The sequence below is a fragment of the Lonchura striata genome, chromosome 2 (assembly GCF_050655825.1).
Source record: "Lonchura striata isolate lonStrDom1 chromosome 2, ASM5065582v1, whole genome shotgun sequence".
Classification (NCBI taxonomy): Eukaryota; Metazoa; Chordata; class Aves; order Passeriformes; family Estrildidae; genus Lonchura; species Lonchura striata.
This window is the reverse complement of record NC_140704.1, coordinates 135,187,995-135,210,900: the sequence shown is the minus strand read 5'-3', so window position 1 is coordinate 135,210,900 and position 22,906 is coordinate 135,187,995. Positions and strand designations below refer to the sequence as shown.

At 39.8% G+C, this 22,906-nt stretch overlaps 1 protein-coding gene across 7 annotated transcripts in view; it reads left to right on the top strand.

Annotated features, from left to right (window-relative positions):
• Window positions 1–2,218: 2,218 nt before the first annotated feature.
• Window positions 2,219–22,906, top strand: part of STK3 (serine/threonine kinase 3) — a 132,821-nt gene continuing 112,133 nt past the window's right edge. For all 7 annotated transcript variants that reach the window (XR_014953013.1, XM_021529418.3, XM_085572397.1 and 4 more), the window contains exons 1-4: window positions 2,219–2,398; window positions 8,874–8,954; window positions 9,400–9,528; window positions 11,458–11,572. Coding sequence is in view for 6 of the 7 variants with exons in the window: in XM_021529418.3 (XP_021385093.1) it covers window positions 2,376–2,398; window positions 8,874–8,954; window positions 9,400–9,528; window positions 11,458–11,572 (348 nt within the window). In the remaining variant the exon portion in view is untranslated. The remainder of the gene's footprint in view (window positions 2,399–8,873; window positions 8,955–9,399; window positions 9,529–11,457; window positions 11,573–22,906) is intronic.

The window sequence follows — 22,906 nt, the reverse complement described above, 5'->3', positions numbered from 1 at the left end:
CAACTTAAATTTCTGTGAGAGAGGCATGGAATTAGTCCATACTTTTTTTGGCACTGTCTGCCCCATTATGTAATAAAGCCAGGCTATCTAACTTCTCCTCTTTCAGACATCTTGAGTTTTTGACACCCTTTTCTTTCTTCAGTGGCATAGATGGAGGATAGTCTTTCTCCATCTTCCTCAGTTACTGAGGACTCAGGGTATTTTTTTGAAGTGGGGATGGTGGTATTAAATAATTTCAAATGAAATGAGAAAATTTCTAAATGTGCTAGTTTTTTGCTTGGAAAAAAATTTTTTGTTCTTGTCAATTGTTGTTTAAGGGAGAGGTAAAAGTGGTGGATTAGACTGTTTAGCCTAAGTTTTTCCAGAAAATGAAATATATGTGTGAATGGGGAGAGGGAGCACTTCTTGGCTCTGTTTCTTTGTATTGCTGTTGCAACTATAATATAGTACCTGTATTTTATTTCTAAGAATCCTTTTCCATGCTTTAATGTGTAAGTCTGTGGCACCTTTGGCTTGAGATGTGGCAGCAAAACTCGCCTCCTCTGAAATAACCTGGAAAAAATACTGTCTTAAATATTTGTGTTAAAGGATGTGGAGACAACCTCTGCATTCCAGAAGTATTAAAGCCAAAGAGGGATTCATTAGGTGAAATTGGTGAATTGTAAATAATAATTGGTCAGTGGCTATAGCCAAATATCCTGTAGAACAAAGCTGGACACTGGCCACGTGGCATTTGCTATCTGCCTGACCTCACTGGAAAATGAGACATGTGGAATTCCTCCTCACCACTTTCTGAGGCACTTATACCATACTCCATCTCAGGCATCTGCTGGCTCCTTTTCTTAAGTGGTTTTTTTTTTTTTTTTTTTTTTTTTTTTTTTTGGCATATCCTACAAACTGCTGTTTATGCTATGGACACATCTGGCAGTTCTGCTGGTGAGACACTGTGGCTTGTGGGATGATGCTTGGAAGAGCTGTGCATTAATCTGTTGTGCAAAAGAAGATGTTCTATTGCAGTTTTTCCATGACTCAGAAAAACAAAGAAACCTAAAAGGTCATATGGTGGTGTGTGATTTGTTTTGTGGGTTCATTCAATATTGCCATTGTGCATTTGGCCCAACTACAATGAGTCAACAGGGTTGGACTGACTCAAAGTAGAGAACTTGCACAACAGTAGGACTTCATTCTAAATTCCCTTGCTAGTTCACATCAAAGAGATGAAATTACGTATGGAGTGCAGATATTTTTATGAAGTGGGAGTGTAATACCTGCACATCTAAAATCAGTTTGAAGTGAAACGTGGGCATCTCAGTGTTTTTATGCAACTTGCCTAGGTGTTTTACTACCTTGAACTTCCATTAGTTAGGCAAATAAACCTACTGTCAGGAAAGTATATAGAATTTGGCTTGAGCAAGTCAGCTTTGCTTGTATTGACTTGGTTACATCTACTTGGATCCATCTGATTCAAGCACGTAAGTCGAAGTTGTAAGGTGGTGAAATTGCAGCTGTCACATGGTGCTCTGGAGCCTGAAACCTGCTGCTTGAGTAATTAATTACGTGACAGCTTCCCTGCTTCGCAGGCTACCCTGTGTGCTTTGGCACCACAGAGCCAAGGGCCAAGCGCCGGCCCTTTTCCCCTCAGGAGCTTGCCCGTGCCACCCGGGGTGGCAGCGGGGAGCGGCTCGGCCGCCGCGCCGGACCCGGGGCTTCCCCTCAGCGCTGCTCCGGCCGCCCGCCCAGGCGGGGGCTGCCCGCGGCGCCGCCGCCTCGCCCGGCGCACGCAGGCGGTGGAACGCCCGGCCGCCCGGCAGCGCTGCCCGAGGCCACGGGGCGGCCGCGGGGGAAGGGCCGCCCTTGGGCGGCGGAGCTGCCTGGGGCTGCCCTGCCCGGCGGCGCAGCGCAGAGCCGGGGACGGAGCGCGGGAGCGGAACGGCGCCGCGGGGGTGCCGGTTCGCACAGCCCGGCTCGCGGGGACGCCCCGCGGGCGGACTACACCTCCCGGCGTGCCCCGCGGGCCGTAGCCGCGCGGGGCATGCCGGGAGCTCGGCAGCGCCGCGGCGTCCATGATCTTCCCCTCCCGCCGGCGCGGCAGCGCCCGCTTGCCTCGCGGGGGGCGGGGCTTTCTCGCAGCCGCCGCTCTGAGCGACGTCCACGCCACCCTATCAGCGCCGGTGTGGCGCGGCTGTAGCCAATGAGCGGCGCGGGGGGGCGGCTCCCCGCCGCGGCCGGAGGTAGCGGTAGTGGCGGCAGCCGGAGCGCGGCCGTGGGAGGTTGAGGGCTCTGTGGCGGGGTTGTGAGATCGCTCCGGAGCTCTGCGGGGCCGCTCCGGCCCGGGCGCTCGGTCTTCGGCCCTGCGGGGCCGCGGCGGGGACGGCATGGAGCAGGCAGCGCCCAAGAGGTAAGGACCCTCCCCGGCGGCCCCTTCCCCGGCCAGGAGCGGTGGCACGGCCGGGGTGAGGCCTCGGGCCCGGGGTCTGTGAGGGGGCAGTGGGACAGGCACGGCACCGAGCCCTGCGCCCTGCCCGGCGGCCGGAGGGCTCTCTCGCGTGGGGAGGGCTCTTCTGTACGGTGGATCCTCCGAAATACAGCCTCCAGTGGAAATACAGCCCCGGCGGAGACGAGCCCCTGGGGGCTGCTGGAGTTAACAACATTTTTAACGTGAAGTGAGGGAAGCTTGGTCGCCGAGCAGAGTCCTCTCTGCCCTGAGGGTCTCTCACTCGATGGTTCAGGTCTGTGGCAGGAGCACACATGAGTAGTTCTCTTTTCACGCTGGAAAGTGTCCTTGTGCTCTGCTGCTGGAGGGATGGATGCTTGTGGGGGTGGGCGTTGCATAGTTGCAATTGCAAATCGGGGAGTGGGAAGAGGTAAAAGCCAGGAATATTCCCACAGTAGATGTATTTTCTCAAATATATAGACTGGCAGGTCATATTAATTACTGTGCACGTTTTTAAAAATAATGTATCACTTGACTTCTTAGTGCATAAAATAACTTTGTGTTAAATTTTAGTCATATATTTCAGTTGGAAGAAGATATAGTTGTACAATACACAGACCATAGTTGTGTGGTGTACAGAATGTAGTTACATGGTTTACGTATATATATACACTGCCTTTGAGCTCTGATTTTACTTTTGCTTCCTGATAATAAAAAATCTAGGGACTACGCAATATAAATTTGTGATAAAGGATATTAGATACGTTTTTGCATTAATCTTTAAAACCTATATGTTCCCCATTTAGAAAAAACATCTTTAAAAACAACTTCCTGTAGGGTGATAAGACTTGAGAAGAATGTAGTCTTAAACATCTGATGACTTCTCCAATAACTCATAAAGTGACAGTACCTACTGTGGAAAATTTTGAAAAAGAATTGGTTTGTAGTTGCTATCTAGGGTGGTTTTAGCAGGCAGTGGGGTAAGAAGGGACAGACCTATGCTGTACTTTCAGGCTGACAGTTCTGCATATCTCAAATGAAGGAAGTAGGACAAGCACCAGCACAAATTTAGGAAAAGAAATGGAAAAGTCTGGGGAGTAATCAATGTTGCTAGTAGCAGTGGAAACGTTGGGAACTGGTGGTGTAACAGGACTGAAAATCAAACTCAGAAGTTAGCATAACCTCCCAAATGTTTTGGGGAAGATGTGGCATTTGCTGTAACTTTATTACCTAGCTGGAGGTGTGTGTCTGGCCTAACTGAAACAAAGAGATATTTAGGTCTTTGGATTTGGTCAGAAATAACTAGATGTGGGAATATCTAAACTCTGGCATGTTTTTATATTCCACATGGGTTTTGAAGCTTATTTCTGGAAATTTGTGATTTGTTTCTTTAGTGGGAGGGAAAATTTGAACTCAGCAAGATATTAACTGAGGTTATTTCTTAAGATTTCAAGCAAATTTTTCATGGCTGTGCATAATATTTCCTTTATTGGTAGTTTTGTACAGTTTCCCAGTTGTTGGTATTCTCAACTATTCTAGGCCACCCCCTTTTTCTGCAAGTGCAGAAGAAATGCAGATTATTTTTTGTGGGCTAAGTTTTTGGTGCTGTCCTTGGATGCAGTAGTGGCATGAAATGGACTGTGTTTACTTGGCAAAACAGATGTGAACACTAGAATTCTTTACTTTGGTGCCTGTTCACAGGAGCAGTTACTGAGAGGGATCTATTGTCATCATATCTGTGATGCATTTCCATTTACAGTTAGTAGGAATTTCATATGTACAATAAAAAGCTGCATGGATGTCCTAGAATCCCAGTGTTACCTCATAGGTATAGGGCAGTTTTATCTGCACTTCCTTGTAGTGAAGCACACAAGGCAATTGCCTGTTGTATAAATCTGTAATACAGCCCTTCAGAAAGCAGCAGTGGTGATGCCCAAGTGACATTCTAAGCCATTGTGACTTTTCAATGGAGGTGCTATCAAAATAATTCACTTTTTTCATTTGACTAATGCACTGCAGCACTAACACCAGACTTTAAAGGGAGACTCCTTTTCAGAATATTTTAAATTTTAGAAATAATTTAGAGTAGATTTTCTGATTTTATGCTGAACAATTAGTGCAGTAGTTGACACAGTGTTTTCTTGCATCTTGAATCTTTAATTGTACTTTAGATGTGCTTTATAGATTTTTCTCTCACTAGGAAGGAGATTTACTCTTGAAATAGTTACAAAATTTGCCTCTTAGTGGTGTGATTTTCCTTGGTTGTTATTGCTTTGTTTTTCTGTATCCCTGGCAAGCTCGCATGTGAGGATACAGGTTGCATACAAGGGAAAACCAAAGTAGTTATTGACAGAATTTTCTCAAGTACATAGGTTTTAATCTTGCCTATCTCCTGCATGTTGCTGTCAAATAAAAGTCTGCTTAACAAGCATGGGAAGTGTTAATGAAGATTTTCCAGTCCTTTCTTTAAACTTGAGTTTAATGTTCACTGAAAAACACAACATTTCAGGCTTTGTGGAAAAAGGAAGCTTTTCCTTTTCATGTTCTAATAAAAACTTGTTATTAGAATACAAATTGTTTGTGAAAAAGTGTGTTTTTGTTTTTTAAAGTGTGTGTCAGTGGACATGTTGGCAATTGTCAAGTTCCTCCTGAAAATGATGAAACAAAAATGTTTGGGCTTTGCTGGCAGGATGCTCAATGGAAGTACACAGCACAGTGGTGTAAACTGTCTTAATCTTGCTTCTACTTGTGTGAGTGCTGTGAAGCAGAACAAATGTCCCAAGGCTTCCACCTGCCACTTCTACTTCAGATGACTGCAGTGATTGCTCCTACTACCTTCTCTTTTAATATATCAGTATAATTGATCCCAGCCATTCTTTTTAAATGTTTCAATGTGCTAGTTCTTCTGCACAATAAACTGTATATATTCATGTTTCTTGGAGCGGCTGTCCAGTTTTTTGTAACTCATGACAGTCATTGATGGCTTTCTATTCTTTATTCCAGCTTTAGTTTGATTTTTGAACTTTCAAGGATTTTTTATCCCTACCGCTGTAGCACATCACCAATTTATTTTGTGAAATCTATATATAAAGACTGTAGGGTACTATTGTCATGTTTTTTTTTTCCTTTCATTTTTTAGGGAGGAAATCTCTTGCTCTTTCGTGTTGCAGTTCAAATTTTTCTGATCTTTATGCTGTTATTGAGTGCCTACTAGGTTTTCCTTTTCTAGAGTTTTTCTGATGTACTCAATGGCATCTAAGATTCTGGTCAGACTAGGAATTAATGTTTTCTCGTATGAACTGGATTTATAAAAGTATAATTATTTGCTAGGATGTGTTTTCCTTGTTAAGAGACAAGGTGTTATGTGAAAGTTAAACCTTGGAACAAGAAAATAGTTTTCACAGGCCTTTCCCAGAAGTGTAATTTAGTTAATCCTTCTGGTTTAAGGACCAGCTTCCCTTCTAGAAGACCTCTAAAATAGCTCATAATCACTACCCGATAACTTAGATTCTAGAGAAAAAAGTAACTCAGAACAACTTTGTCCAGGTTTTATACTGAACTTCTCTGCATCTCCTTTGGACTTTCTCATATATGGAGATATATATACATACATACACAGACGTATGGGACTTGCATGCTTTGGCCAGAGTAAAGCAGTGCCTGGATGTGCTGATTTATTTGTTCTGTTTTAAATGCTTGTGTTATGAAGGTAGGGAATCAGTGAGGGAGAGAGTGAGACACATTCTGTCTTTCTCTCCTATTGCTCTTGTGCCATTTATCTCTTCATTTTTGCCTCCTGCCCCCTCTTCACTTTGCCCCCTTCCCTCTGCCAGTAAAAGCTGATGCTGAACTCTTAGATGTGTTTCTCTGCCCTAAGATTGTTGCTTTTAAGCAACAAGGTACTATTTCTAGTCTCTTCTTGTATTCTGCTTGGTGCTTTGCAGCCAGTTACACCAGTCGCCACCTTCTTCCTTGTTTCTCCTGGAGTTTATAGCAATGCTGTCTTCACTGCAGCCCTTCAGGGTATATCACCTGATGTTCTGCAGTTCAAGAGCTGAATATTTAAACATCCAGAAACAGAAATCATTAGAATGTCTGAGTCATTAGGATTTTTTGTTGATTCAAAGACCTGTGGTGTTGATACTATCACTTGAACATCTTACCCAGCATCTGTACTGTTACAGTGCTTGTGACGAGCGGGGGAGGTGCTTTGAGCACAGTATTTGGTGATGACATTCCTGAGGCCATGTACCTTTCTCACTGGAAATAGGTTTTGTATTAAGCTACCTTAATGTTAAGTGTGATTTGGTCTTGTAACATGTTTGTCCGACTTGAATAATATGAACATAATTTGAATTTTTTTTTCTGTTTTTCTCCATGTTGATAAGTTGCTTTCCCTTTGCTGTGAAGAGTTTTATTTTCCCTAAAGACACAGACTTTCCAGCTTCTTGGCTGTTTGCTGTAGCAAACTGCATGGTCTTTATTGTAGTTAATGCACCTTTCCTTACTGATTGTGGATGCTTTTTGTATTAATGTAATTGCTACATCTGTGAAATTGTTTTTTGGTGTATAATGTGTGCACCCTTGTGCCTTCTCCTTGCCTTGTGTCCCTTGTTTAACACCAATCCATATGACTTGTGTGCTTTTACAGTTACTTTAAATTCTTTGCTTTTACTTAGATGGTTGGCAATTATAAATCTATTTTGACTCATGAGTTCCCTCACTGGTCAGTGTGGTGGTTTCAGTTCAAAACTGGGCAGAAACACTAATTTCGTGCAGAGGTTTTGGTTTGCTAATTTAAGTTTTTTTTTAATTTTGAGATTTTTTTTGGCTAATGCACTACAGAATACGGGGGGTTTGGTGCTGGCTAATCACTAATACACTCACTTTCTGCTGTGAGATAGGATTAGGAGAAAGGCAAAGAAGGCTTAAAACTTTAAAAGGGTACAAAAGAGAATTTTATTAAAGGTAATTAGAAGGACAAAAAAGGTAGTAAGGTTGTCATCTTTAACATGTGTGTTTCACAAAAGTGTTTAGTTTTCCAGTAGTTTAAAAGATTGTTAGTTACATAAAAAACTTTACATCACTTCTCTTAATTCACTCTCATTCTAAACTATAACACTCAGTCACTTTAGTTTTTATTGATTTTGTGTATCACAGAATTGCATCTCCTAATATGAAGGTTTTTTTTTCTTCAGATCGCTGTTCTTACACTATTAAGATTCGTCAATCTTTTTTGTCCATGCCCTCCTTTCTTCCCCTATTTATTTCTAGAAAGTGTTGTGGGATAACTTACCTTCTGTAAGTTCTCCATGATCTGCTGTTCTTCAAAGTTTCCTTTTTTTATTTCCCTTTCCTCCTCCTGCATCTGGAATACATTGACTCTATTTAACATTACAGCACCAGCTTTTCTTCAGCTCATCTTCTACTTTATTAGTACCCTTGGCTGTCATGTAGAGTCACCTTGTTACTTCAGTCTTGCAGCAGAATTCCCTATAACTTTACGGTGAAGGATTTACGTCTTGCAGCCACTGGTCCCTGCTGCAATGTGTGTGGTTATATTTTCCTGTGCTGTGTTCACTGTTAGCTCTAGTGCAAGCTTGCAGCCAAGCTGTGTTTTGAGATTTGCCAGGAATCTGCGAGCCTGTATAGCTGGGAGAGACCAGGGAAATGCTAGGACTACTTGTAGAGGACAAAAAATGGTAGTAAAAGGAGGGTGAAAATGCTAGAAGAAATCATAGGGTGTTACTGAGTGATTTGAGACTGTGTGAGAGAGAACTGAGGGCAAATATGGTGGTGTTATGTAATTAGAGATTTGTTGCATCCTGTCCCTATGTGCATTTGCAAAGATGCAAGAGAAGCTGCCCCAACAGCTCTTACAGTACTCAGCTTTTGCAATTTCAGTCTTCTGCTGCTACCTGGGAAGTGCTATCATATGCTCTCGGAATCATCTTGACTTCAGATTTCTGTTTTTAATACTGTCATTCACTGGCTGATGAGGGGTGCAATTTAGAAACTGAATACCTCATGTGGGTGAAGGATTGGTTTGTAAATAGAGAACAGTGTGGCATCCTCTAAGCAGTAATGGGCGTGTGTTTGCATGCTGACTGTTTCTTGAGGGAAGGTAAACTTTCCTGTATTCTTTGCCTGTTTCTATATCAGCAAAGGAAGTAGTTTGAGGAGTGAATTGGTCCCATGCTGCTTTGAATTGAGCAAACATGAATGGGAAAGTGATAATGACAAAAATTGTCATCACTTTATTAATCTTATATGATAGCTGATTAAAATTAAAATTTTGTTGCAGTTTCATATTAAGTATTTTGTTTTCATTGGAATATATTTTTCTTTGTAATAATTTATTCTGTCTGCTGGTTTGTGTGAAAATTTGCTTGAGTTCTTTTTCCCTCCCAAAAATAAATAACTTTTGTCTTTCTTTTAGCAAACTGAAAAAGCTAAGTGAAGATAGTTTAACTAAGCAGCCTGAAGAAGTCTTTGATGTTCTGGAGAAGCTTGGTGAAGGGTAAGTACAGCTATTTACAGAGGCATAGGATCAGAGGGAAACAATACATAAAGCATATGTTGGAATATTAAGTTACAGGGAGAGTTACTGTAAATGTCCTAAGGAATGCCTCTATAGACAAGTTTTACTACTAAAGCAAATGCATGCATTGGTAGATGTCTACACTTTCCCTTATATATTTATGCATTTTTGATGTCTGTTGTTAATAAAGCAAATGTACTTGCACCTGTAATGGAATCAGAAACTCTAAATCTTGACAAAAATTTCTGCAGTCTTGCCAAAGCATTCTTCCATCTTTCCTGAGATCCTGGTAGAACTGATCTTTTATGCAGCCTGAAAAATGCTCAAACTTCTGCAAGCGTGTGGCTTCTGTGACTTTTTGTGCATAATGGAAATTGGGAGCAGCTTGCCTTGTTTTTTTAAAAAAATTGTACCTTATTTTTAGGTCTTACGGTAGTGTGTTTAAAGCGATACACAAAGAATCTGGACAAGTTGTAGCAATTAAACAGGTCCCTGTGGAGTCAGATCTTCAAGAAATAATTAAAGAAATCTCTATAATGCAACAATGTGACAGGTAGGTATGACATTTCTGTTCCAAGAGTCTATGTGAAAATGTATTTGTACTTGTGAAAATAGCTGAAATATGAGCAGCTGCAAACTTTTTAATGGAAAGTAAATTGTCCCAACATAGACCTTTTAATTAAAGGAACCACTTTGTGGACCTCCTTCTCTTCTTACTTTAGATTGAAGGAAGTACAAATAGTGTGCATAACAAAAACTGTTGAAAGAGTAAATACTGGCCTCTGCTTAGAATTCTTCATGCTTGCTTAACTTTACTTGTACTGTTAAGACCAAAGGTTACTGTTTCCTTTAAATGTCTTGGGCTTTGTGAAATTCTGTGTCTACCTGTTTCAGAAGATTGATAAAGATGTTCGTAGCAGGAGATGAAAGGCTAGCAGTTAACTTCCAGAAGAATATTCTCTTGGCTGCCTTTTTTCTGTGGGAACATCCCTTTCAAAAAGTGAACAGTCTTTTAAAAGTGCTGGTGGATTGTTACCTTACACTTACTCACAGATCTTCAAATTGCAGATCTTGTAGAAGAGGAAGCTTTAGTGCAGGGATGCAAAAATTGCTTTGCTATTTCTGTTGTCTGTGGAGTTTTGGGCTCTTCAAAATCAAATTTATTAGTGTCAGTCTTCAGGCAAATATGAACAGTGTTTTGAGATTGCACAGCACTTGATGTCTTGAAAAGATCATCTTGTTCTGATTGATAATACCCACTTGTTGCCGGGAATACTGGCATAGTATAAATCTGATAAGAGATGGTCACAAAAATCAGTGGGTTTTCTTTAGAAGTAATACAGCCTTCATCACTTGAATTTATAAGGAGCAAGATAAATGTGTCATGCTAGTAAATGGTGGACATTTAGACTAGTTAGGAGGAGACTGGCGCACCTTCCCTTCTGAAAAGGCAAATTCATTTAGTGCTAACAGTTGCTCTTAAATGAAATAGTTTTCTGATAATGTTGACCTGTCTTTTTGTAAAGATAGTGTCAAGTTGCAGGAGGCAACCATAGGTCCTCTCTTCTTCTAATATCAGTTGTCTATATGAAGAATGTTGCTGCCAGAAATGCTGATCGTAAAACACAGTTCCTTGCTCAAAACAAAATGGTATTTGATTCCACCCCATAATGTAGGTGTTCTGATGAGAAACCACTGTCTGAAAAATCTCAGTATCTCACTTCCTGACTTCGTGAGAGATAGATGGCAATCGAACTGTAGCCTTCTTTGTTTAAGTTCCTGCAAAAAAACCCCACCCCAAACCTTCAGTCTTTTATTTCCCTAAATGCACCATCTAATGACTTATGAAGGATGATCCTTTTTATGTTTACCACACCTGTTTCTGCCTTTATTTTGCAAGTGACTCCAAGTAAGTCAAGTGACAAACTGATGAGTAGCAAAGCAATACATTCTATTTGTGACAATGCTATCAGTTCACATGCGATGCTTCAGTATGAGAAGTATTTGCAAATCCAGCAGGCTTCAAACCAGCACTAGATTCTCTTTAATAAGAAAGTCTAGTTCTGTGCTTGAAATAAATTCATTCTTGCAAAACTGGGAAAACATGGTTGAGTTTCCATGTGATTTTGCTCTGGAGAGAAGAAAACAAGGCAGTCTTTCTAAGAAGAGAAACATTCAAGAGAGGGCTTAGAGGAGGGAAAAACAAAGCTTTTTATCAGATGATTGATGTTTGGGAAAACTATGTTTGTATCTGAGATTGCGGAAAACTTATATACATAGTAGTGCCTTTATAATTCTATTAAGTAACCATAATTTACTCTAAGAAGGCATTGGTTAAGCTGATTACAGATTTAAAATGTATTTGGTTGCACTTTCTCTTTAGCTGTGTCAAACAGTAGTTTTTAACAACAGGTGTGCTGCTGATTTTTTTTCCTTCTACTAAGAAGTCATCTACTTATCTAATTTCTTTTTTTCCATTTAGTCCTTATGTTGTCAAGTACTATGGCAGCTACTTTAAGAACACAGATCTATGGATTGTTATGGAATATTGTGGAGCTGGCTCTGTTTCAGACATAATTAGACTGCGTAATAAGACGGTGAGTTGTTTTTTTTAAAAATATATATAACAGTTTACAAAATCAACTTGTGAATTGCGATTGGAAGCCAGAAAAAAAGCTGGAGTTACAAGACAAGATCTTGGCTGATGCCAATGGACCTATCTGTGCCTTGGTTCCCAGGAAACAAGCTCATGCAGCTACTGTCTCTGTGCATTCCACCGTGGGGTGGTCACCAGCAGAAGCAAATGCATTTTGAAATACAAAGATCTCGGGAATTTCTTGAAAATTACTGCTTTGTAGAAGGCAGAACTATGGTTTCTTTCCCCTACCCCTTCCAACTTACAGTCTGTCAGCAGCCACTTAGTAGCTGCATAGTTTATAAACAGGAGTAAAATTGTCTCACTCAGTAATTAGGGAGCATGAGAAGTAACTGGCATTACTCAAGGAACCAGAAGGGGAAGAGATGCCAGCTAAGGAATGTGAGAGGGAACCAAAATGAGGGTTGTATGGAAGTGTCTTCATGGACTTCTAACAGCAGTAATATAGAGGAAGCCTGTAGGAAGCAGGCATTGTTTGTTCTAATTAAGAAACAGCTTCTCTGAAAAGTTTTTTGTTGTAGGTGTCAAGCAACCTTGAATTCCTTTGAATCCATTGTTTTCAGTAACAGGCTGTAACATGAGGTACTTTTTTTACCAGCAAGTACTCTGGGTGGCACTACTTGCTGGGCTTCACATTTTGTAAACATTCACTGAAATGTTCCTTGCACCTTACCTGGGAGGAGAGGGGGAAAGTAAAGGAGAGAAAAGCAATGTTTAGGAAACAAGACATAAAAGAAAATGGAAACAGGTTTGTTAGGAAGTGGAGGTGATGTGGAGACTAAAGGGAGCCCCTTTAGAAAAGGTGGCTTGTGTCAGGGCTGCTGTAATATTGAAGTGATGGGGAAAAGCCAAAACCAATGTGAGATTGCTGGAGTTATGCAATCTTCAAAACTGGTATTCTTGCTGTGGTATATTATCCAAGGATCAGTAGCTCCAATAAGAAGTGGCACAAGCTAGTCCAGAACTTAAAAAAAACGAAACAAACCTTAACTCATTTAAGACAGAATTTAGGGAAAAAAAAAAAAAAAAAAGCAAACTTGTTTGTGCATTGATAGAAAATGCTTGAATTTTTATTTTAAAAAAGGTGTGCATGTGAATGTGTATGTACTTATTTAAGATCAGGCTATCTAGTTTTTCTTACATCTGTTGTAGAATATTGACATAGTAGATATATTGAAGATTTGAGGGGAAGGGATATTGGAGTCTTGGAGCAAGTGCATACTGATGATCAGACAGACTACATATTCTACTGCTGTTTTTTAAGGTTAATAGGATTAAATAGGATGAAATCTATTTTAAGCCACAGAATAATCAGTAAATGCATAGGTACCAATGATAAAGCTTTTATAAAAGCAAGTCGTGGAGTACATGGCTTGTAGAGTTCTGTGAAGGAGTTGGTAAGGACACAGTTAATGCTGGCTGGTGTAAAGTTGGCTGGATGTGCTGAAATGTTTATGGACAGACTTTCACACCAAAGGCTTTTCAAGCAAATACAGCTGTAATTGGGAGTAAATGGGAAGTTCTGTCACAGGTGGGTAATTGTTTTAAATATAAGAAAGAGGGTGTTTTGGCCTACTGCATGGGTCTGTGCTATCCTGTTGCAGAAAGAGGGTAGAAATACTGATGAGAGAGGTTATATTCCTAGTGGTGGAAACTGGCAAAGACTTGAAAGGCTTTGTGGTACTGAGAAAGTAAGCTCAACTAAATGTCAAGAAATACATTCAACTTGATGAGGAAGGCAAAGTCTTTATATTCAGATTTATGAGGAGTTGAGCTTAACTTTTAGAAATAATTGAATAAGTAAAGTGGTTGTCAGAGGTTACAGTGGTACCAAGGACACAGCAGAATTATGGAAGTTAAAGAGGGTAACAAGGGTGATCAGAAGTAAAGAGTACATCTCTAGAAGCAGATACCCAGATGCATTTGGATATTTCTGTGATGGGAAGAGGTACCTGAGGGAGAGACATGGTGAAAGGTTTTGAAAACCATGCATAGCACCAAGAAAGTAAGATGTAGGTATGTTACTGTTTATTACAAAACAAGAGATCACTTGTCACAGTAGATGCAAAGCAAAAATTTTTTCTTTGCACATGAAGATGAGGGTCACAGTATAGTTATAGAAGTTCTTGTAGGTGGTGAGAGTTGATTTTCTAAGGCAGCTAAATAAGACCAGGAAAAAATGACTGTGCACCCAAATAGGTAATGACTGGAGCAGGAAGTGTGTCTGCTTCAGAGCTCTGTGAAAGTGAAGCAGACAGCTATCACAGTTTACTTGGCATGTACTTACATTCAGGCAGGCTACCACAATTTTTGTCCTTGTGTAGAATAGGGAGTGTTCTAGTGCCTATAACAAAAAAATAAGCAGAGCAAACTCCTCAGTTTCTCCCTTGCTATGCCTCTGTCTTGTACGTTTTTGAAGATTTAGGCAGAGAAGCTTTGGATATGTTTGAATTCTCTTGCTCTTTGTGGAACAGCAGCCTCATCACTCAAACTGGGTGATGGGAATACTGGAATGAGGCTGCTTAAACTACTTGAGCATTCTGTTGATTACTTTACATTTTATTTATTTATTTATTCATTAAATGGAACTAAGAAATGGTTTTGTAATAAGAAAATAAATATATTCACTTGCAAACAAGGAGAGAGTTGTTTCTTATTTTATCAGAATATTTACTGAATACAGTCAGACACGTAGAGTTATGTATTCTGTAATTTTCCTAACTTGTCAAATGAAGACTGTGGCTGGGCCAAGGAAAAGTTTCTTTCCTGCTTCTTCATATTTAAGGAAAAGAAATGGAGAAAGTTGAAATGAGAACCCTTTAGTGCAGTGGCCATTAGTATTATCATTTGGACTTTATCTTAAAGGTTTCTTCTAACTTAAATGATTCTAGGATCATTATTAAGTTGTCATAGGAAAAAGGTAGATTTCTCCTCCTGTTTGGGGAGGAAATGTTGATATGTATTTGCCTTTGTTGTTTGTCTCTAAAACTAAGAATTTTTGATCATCTTCTGTTTTTGTGGTTTCCCTATTTTTTCAAAAATTTTGTTTGTCTAGAAAGTGAACAACACTGGACTTTTTTCTACTGTTCTGGTTGACCAAAACCAAGGGAAACAGAATCCAAAGTTAGGGAGTTAGGGTATTTTTTAGTGACTGTTTGGAGCCTATTCATATGGAGAAGTTTTCAGCTTAGCAAGAGCAGGCTCTTGTCCAAGAGGCCCGAGCCATTAATTTGGAGTTAAATGGACCCTCGCAATTCTGGCTGGAGTCTCCTAGTGTGCCAGGCAGATCAGCAGCACTTCAGCAAATCCATGGTGCTTGTTAGCAGCATGAGGTGTGGTGTTACATATGTCCTGGGCAGCAAAGCTTTTGTCTACCTTTCTCGGAGACTGGTTTGGGAGGTACATGTATCTTACGCATTCAAACTGTGGGTTGCTGCCAGGAAGGGCAGTTCTGCTGTTGTCCTCCAACCTGACTGATGTGTTCCTCCTGCCTTTTCCATGCCTCAGATGCAGTGATTGTCTGTGGCTGCAGGGTGATCTTTGATAAGCTTGATGATATAATGGGGGAACTTCCTCTCTGTTCTGTCCTTCCCACCTCCTCATGAGCTCAGTCTGGACTTACTGTGGCAGAGCAGTGGCTTGATGCGATGCAAGGAATGCGCAGTGCGGAAGGGGAAGGAAGAGCATGTACGAGACTGACTTTCAGTGTCAATAGATGATATAATTACAGTGTGAAGCAACACTCACTGGCTGCTCTTAACATAGGGGAATATATTTACACACAACCAAGCTTGTCTCTCAAATGATTATTGAGGATGCATTTGCTCATTCACTGATCATAATTAACTAAGTCATTCTAATCCTGACTTTTCAGGGACCCAATTCAACTGATTGAAACCAGGTAGTGGCTATGTTGTAGGTTTATCAGACAAACCAGTCTTATTTGGGTCAGTATTGTCAGTAACAAGTGCAGGAAAGGATAACTGCGCAGGTACTGTGCAGTTGGGCCCAGAGATTGTGCGGTTTTTTTATCTAAAATTACTTCCTTTACATGCCAGTTTATCAGTTACATATATAATGTCTCATGTACTCTTAATGATTAGCTTCTGCCATGTTTTCTTAGCTAATTACTTTCTTTGATTTGTTTAAATTCCAGTAGTTCAAGTGAACAGTGAATCCAAATCTCTGGAAGCTGTATTTAAATGTCCTACTGGATTTGCTTTCTCTGTATATTACCATGGGGATTCAGGGTAAATCTTGTTATCTGGGCTAAAGGCATTTTGCTCATAAAGATGTTGTTTTGCAGTTTTAAGAAGTTACGTTTCTCAGTAATTTCACAGTTAAAGTATTTCCAATTTGTAGGCCTTTGCTCCAATGAAGTTCATGTGATTATTAGCTGTAAAGCAGCTATCTAGGGCCTAGTACCTCTTGTAGTTTAAGTAGCATCTGTATCTCAGTATAACTTCCTCAGTTGAGCCCACATGGCCTAATTAATACCTAGACAGTCCATACACAAAGACTGAAATTCCTTCTGTGCTGGCTCACTTGCTTATCTGATCTTGACGTCCATGGACAAGTCCAACCTGGCTGTGCTGCTGACCATCTTCTGTCGGTGGGCCTTCCAGTGATGAATTGACTCAATGGACTCCTCAGCTGTGTTGCTATTCAGAGCAACACATATCTTTAGGCCAACATTCTTAAATTACTTTTCTCTGCAGCCAGGTTCAGGAAAAGGAGGAAAGAACTTGATCATAAATGTCCTGTTGCCTTATTCTGTGTTTAGCCTTACAAAGCTTATACTAGCTTCTACAGTGCAAAGCTGAGATTATTCAGTGCTTGTCTAATAAAATCCTTACTATGGCTCTGAATGATTAACTGTTATATAAATGCTGGGAAATATTTTTACTTAGCTCTTTAAAGTAACATTGTACGTTCCTTAAAAAATGGATTGTACTGTCTGACTCTCAGAATGATAGACTTTTCTTTCAACCTTGCATTAAACTGTATTTATCTGCTTGGAAATTTGCTCAGGAAAATGACTTTTCTCCCTGAGCTAAAAATCTTTGTAAGCCAGAAATAAGGTGCATGTTATGTGTTGGCTAATTTTTATGAAAGAAGAGGAAACTGGAGCTACACTGGTATTCATCCATTTTCAAAATAACTATGTATATATTACATGCAACTACAGTTGGCCAAAAGCATTCAGAATTGGGAAGTTTCAAAAGAAAGATTGGCCATGCAGCATCACCTGGTAAATGTGCTATGGGATACACTAACTGTCCTCTCTTCCCCCTTTTTCTACAGTGTTAGCAGATCATGCTCACTCAGTGAGGACTAATATGCTATTAAATTACATGTCCTGTGTTTATTTGTAAAATACTTTAACAATTATCTCTCCCTAAACTTTATCTGACCTTCCTCTTTCCATTAAAAGAAATACTGCTGTTAACTTGTGCCATGAACATCTGCAAGTCAGTTCTAAGAAGAATTTGACTCCTGGATGATTTCTGTAGTTTCCTACATGTGAATACAAAGTTGGAGTTCATTTTGTGGGCAGTCTTAAGACTAGCCTTGTAATACTGAAATGCTCAACATCATGTAGTTCACTTTCTGTTTAAAAAGTGTCCTTGGAAGAAAGCTTACAAAATACTACTTCATTTCTAATGGCTGTATTTGCTGGGTTTCACAATGTTTATACTTGCTAATGATCTCTTTGCAGTCAGGTCACTGCTAAAAGATGAGAGAGACTATGGTATGTTGAGGATTTTTTCTGATCTGAACAAACTAGTTAGTTGCACAGTTAACAGATCTCCTTTGTCTCCTTACCCATGTTTTAGAAGACAAATCTGGAACTTCTGGGAGAATAGCAGAAGCTGCACCTGTGGTTTGAAGTCAGTCACTTGAGCTGCTAATGATTTTTCAAATAAAAGATTGTTAAAATTATTCAACGCAAGCAGCAGCTTTTTTTCCCCTATTGTAAATAATTTGCAGTTAGTACCAGTTTTAAGTTGTTCAAACAATAAAATGATTATGTAAACATAGAATATGAAGAGATTTATAATAAAATCTTGCAATAAAAGATAGCTGTTTAAATGAATGTTTCATCAGTCATCTACTGGTACCCTGTATCTAGCTTGCATTGCAAAACACACAAAATCTTATTTCTATTTTAATAAGGTGTGGAAGTTTAATCTTATTGCCTCCCCACACTGCTCTTTCCTCTGAAAAGAACCCCATCATTGTTTGCCTTGGAGAGATAGAAATATCAGTTGAATTTTTAATGTATTTCCAGTTGGAATCAACCTCTCTGCATATAAAGTTATAATCTGGGCAATAAATTTTTTCTCCATTCAAGGAGTTAAGCCAAGTTTCATTACGGTCTTCCATGTATATTTTATTTTACAATAAAAGAGTCTTTAAAATTTAGATGGGCTTATTGCTATATATTTTTGTGGTGAGGAAGTGGATGAAATGTAGAAAGGCTTCAGGTAAAAGAAAGGCTGCTGTTTTGATTTTGGACATTTATTTTAGAGATGGTAATGAAGGAGGTGAACAGTGTGCCACTGGTTGGGAATAAGTAAGTGATAATTTTAATTTGAAAGAGACCTCTGGAAGTCAGCTAGGTGAATCTACTTTTCCAAGGAAGGAACTCCAGTTAGTGTTTAGGACCTTGTTCAGATCAGTTTAACAATCTGAAAAGTGGGAGACTCAACAGTCTCTTTCTTCAGCCCTGTTAACTTTTATTTCTTCTTGAATGCTCAGTGAGGATTGTTTTGGCTTGTTTTAGCTCCTCTAGTCCAGTTCTAGCTGGACTCTCCAGTTTGTTAGCCTTTCTTTTATAGCAGCCTGGAACAGGGCACTGTGTTCCAGATCTGTGTTCACAAATGCTAAGTAGAGGGGGATATTTGCTTGACCTGACTGTGCTTTCCCAATGAAGGCCAGTCTATGGTTAGGGTGTATTGCTGATGTTGCTGACTGATGTTCAGCTTGTCTTCTGGAGCCACCCAGAACCTTTTCTGGTGGAATTTCCCTGCCACACGGGATTCTCAGTGCATACTGGTCATGGCATGGGATGGTTCTCTCCTGGTGTGGGACTCTGCCGTTGTTGAACTACTGTATTTGTTTTTGTGAAGCTAATTCTTCCAGCTTGTTGAGATCCCTCTACATGGCAGCCCTGCCCTATCTGTTTCTGTATTGGCAGCTTCCACCGTGTTTCATGTCATCCACAAACCATGATGGGTTGTGTTCTTGGTCATTATTCAGGTTGTTGATCAAGATGTTGGGAGTATTCACCCTATGATCAGTCTGAGAACATTGCTTATAGCTGGCTCTTGGTTACATTTTGAACCACTGCTGAGCCTGGCAGTCCAGCTGATTGTTCTGCCACATCTTCTCCGTGATTCCCCAGATTTACTTAAAAGCATGTATTGGAGACTGCCAACAGCCTTGGTAAAGTCAAACAAAATGACATCCTTAGCTTTCTCTTCATCCTCATAGGAAAGTGACCAGGTTAATTTAGCATCGTTTCCTTCTGGTCAACTTATGCTGGCTGTTTTCAGTCATGTTTTATTGTTTATGTGTCTAAAAATTAACTTCTCTGTGGATTCACCCCATAATGTCCTGGGGCCTGAGAATGAGCTAATCAGCCTGTAGTACCTCCAGTCCTTCTTGCCCATTTTGAAGATGATGGTATTGTAGGGGATACCCTGATTGCTAAAACCTTTTAAAGTTGATGAGAGATAACATTGAGTTGACGTAAGCCAGCTCCTTGGCACCTTTGGATATATCTTACCAGTTCTCATGGACTTGTATTTGTCCAATTTACTAGAATAATTCCTAACTTTTTCCATTTTGCTACTAGGCAGAGATAATTGAGTCAGAGAAACCCTACTAAAGAGTTAGGCAAGGAACATGTTTGGGAGATTTCTGCATAGCTTGTCAACAGATTGACCACTCAACACAAAATCTTTCTGTGTTTATTTTTAATTTTCTTTATTTTTCCTTCATATAGACCATACAATCTTCTTCCTGTCCTCTGTTTTGCTGTCCAGATTTAAGTCCACCCTATTCTTGGCCTTTGTAATTCAGCTCTTTATTATCAAGGCAGTGCTTCTTTATTTTTGTTTAGTAATCTGTTTCTGTGCTTTGCTGCCTTATTTTTTACACTTCAGCTCAGTTATGAGTTCTTAGTTTGCTCAAGATGGCCTCCTGCTGTGTTTACTTACCTTGCCTGCCAGGAAAGACTGTTTTCATATTTCTAGGAGGTTGCCCTTTATGCTCAACCAGCTCTTTGTTGGCTTGTAAGATTGTGCAAGGTCACTCTTGGTGATGCTGTCAGACCCGGTGGGGATGGTATGAGAGGTGTGTAGTTTGTGAGCCACGTCATCTATGCATGAATATGTTCCCTACCATGGAAAAGTTGGTTTTGAACAGTGACAACTCAGATAGGTGCTTCCTGTTAGAAAGGCATACAGTTACATTGTTTTAGTGGACCTGTGTTAAGGTCTTCCAGTGTAGCTCTTGACCTTATTCTTGTCAGAAGAGGACTTTGCACAACAAAACTAACTACATTGGTGCTGATCACAGCTGTGTGTAGACATGCCAAAGCACTGAATCATAGTTAAAATCTGAATTTAGTACAGTGCTGAAGAGGTTCTGTACTTTTCTGCTTTACTTCTAAGGTTGTGCTCAACATCTTGTTCAGTACTTTATAGATATCTTACAGGAAGCTGGAACTTGGTAATGAAGGGATGAAGAGTCCGACTTCCATATTCTGGTCAGTTCTTGATCTGTGTCTATGTATTAATGTTAGCTAATGTTAAGCATGAGATTTCCTGAAATAGTTTTTCCTATGAGCTAGATATGTTTTAGATAATTTTATGCTGCTGTTAGGCTGTAATAATTTTCAAATTCCATATAGAAGAGTGATGTGTTAGCACTATCTTTGATTACCCAGTACAAAAATGCTAATTTAAAGGAAAAATATGATGAGGATTTTGCATATTATATTCAAGAAATATTATGAAAGTTGTGTTACTGGGATTATATAGTGAAAAACAAATCTTAAAAAATACTAACACTGATCATCACCTGTACAGTGAATATTTGTTGTTATATTTATTGCAACATATTTTCTGTATGATTTTATATGCAGCTTGGGTCTTATGCTGGTGAGTTCTTACTCTATCCATTACTGTAATATTGAGGTGTCTCCTTAGATAATATAGGATTAAGTGAAGATTACCTGGCAGATTTAGACCAAACCTTGTTGTCCTAAATAATGCCATGATTTGGTACTTTACTCCAAGACAGAGGCTGTGATTTTCTTTGAAGAGCACTATCTTTACTCATAGCATACTGATCTGCTTAGAAAAAGAAGTCTAGTTACCCTGAAAGGGAGGCTCAAGGAAAACAATTTTACATAGTGAGAATTAAAATCTAAGATTGGCTTCGGGCTAGAACTGTAACTTTAACAACTCTTTCTCTCTCTGAAGATTTTTGCCTAATTCCTAAGTTAGATGTCAAATACTACAAATAGGAAGGGTATTGTGGGAACTGTCATCTCTTCTTCCCTACTTGTTTGCCCATCTCTCCTGCATCTTGGGTTTTTTGTTAGTCCAGCCTTGTCTTCCTGTAAATGAAGAATAGGAGAGGTGTTGTGATGATGATAGGATGTGAAATGTTCGAGCTTCATAGCTTCTGGTGGAAGAATGGCTCCTTTATTTGCCATGAGAGTGGACCTACCCGATGTGTTCAACCTAATCAGAGTGTTTAGATGCAGTAATCCGATACTTCCTGGAAGCATCAAATTTAATGTGCATGTATTAGTGTAAAAGGAGCAGCTGGGAATTGACTTAGTTAAAACAATTCAGCTGACCCAGACCCCCTTAGAGGGGCCTCAGGAAGGAGAATATGTGCAAGAGAACCTGTGGATGAGTTGTCCCAACAGCTGCATGGATTTGTTGGTGTGTGATGGACTGGATAAATGCACCCCTCAGTCCCTCTTGTGTGTGGCATCCACAGCCAGTTAGATATAAATATCTGAACTAGATGTCTATTACAGTCTCCTAATAGATGTGGAACACTAGAGTTTGCTGCTTTGCTCCAGATTTGAATTTTTAAGATTGGCTTCATGTCTAATGTATTTTATGTAGGCTGTAGAGTTGCTTATCTTTATCATTCACGTTCTTTTTAATATATAATCTGGTTTTGTGGTGGCATGTGGTTTTGATGGTGAAGGATTGGAAGCTGCTCCATGGCTGACTCTTATTTAGAAGGTAGTGCCAACCTGTCAAAGGGACAGTATACAGGATTAGAGCTAGCCAAAGATACCAAACAGATAAATGTTCCACAAGGTTTTAAGTGAAGATCTTGATGTGAACAGAAATTAGAAACTAAGCAGAAAGATTATGACTAAAATTATACTAAGGTGCAAAGTATAGAGCTGTGCTGATGAAAGAATGATGCTGTGCATGTAAAAGCTCAGAATAAATTAGACCAACTTTTTTACAGAAAAATACTGCCCATATAGATTGATCAGGAATAGAATAGTGTAAGAACCATACATATAGATCAGGATAGCAACATTGACTGGAACGTAATTTTATATTTATATGAAATAGTTTTGTTTCTTTTAATTGTTTTGTGTGGTGATTATCAATGGCATTGCATGTATGTCAATATCAAACTACTTCTAGAACTAGAGTATTGGATATAGTTGTGTGCTGTGACAAAACATGTAATGGTCTGGTTCTGTACTTAGATGTTTGTATGCTACCTATATAGCGACTTTTAACCATGCTTATGAGGACAGATTCTGATTTAAAGAAGGGAGGAGACGTAATTAGGAAACATTTTGATGTGGATTTTAAGAGTTTATTTGAGGTTTTGTGAATAAATGTTTGTTGGAGCTTTGGATCTGTTTTTATATATTTTGGTCCCTTATTACTTCCAACAATTGGTAGGCTAAAGAAGTGTGTCTGCCTGCATTTATTTCCCCAAATTCCATCAGATTTGCTTTAGTTGGTATGTCAGCTAGTCTCCATGATGTAAAGAAGAACTGAGTGTTATTTTTTGTCACATAAAAAAAAAAAAAAAATCAGTATTTCTCCTCCTCTGGACATGTTCTCATCCTTTACCCTCATTCTTCAGCTGTGGGGCCCAGAGCAGCACACAGAGCTCAAGGTGAGGCCACACCAAGGCTGCACAGCAGGGCAGTCACCTCTGTGACTGGCTGGTGAGGCTGAGTTGCATGCAGCCCAGGAAGGAGTTTGTC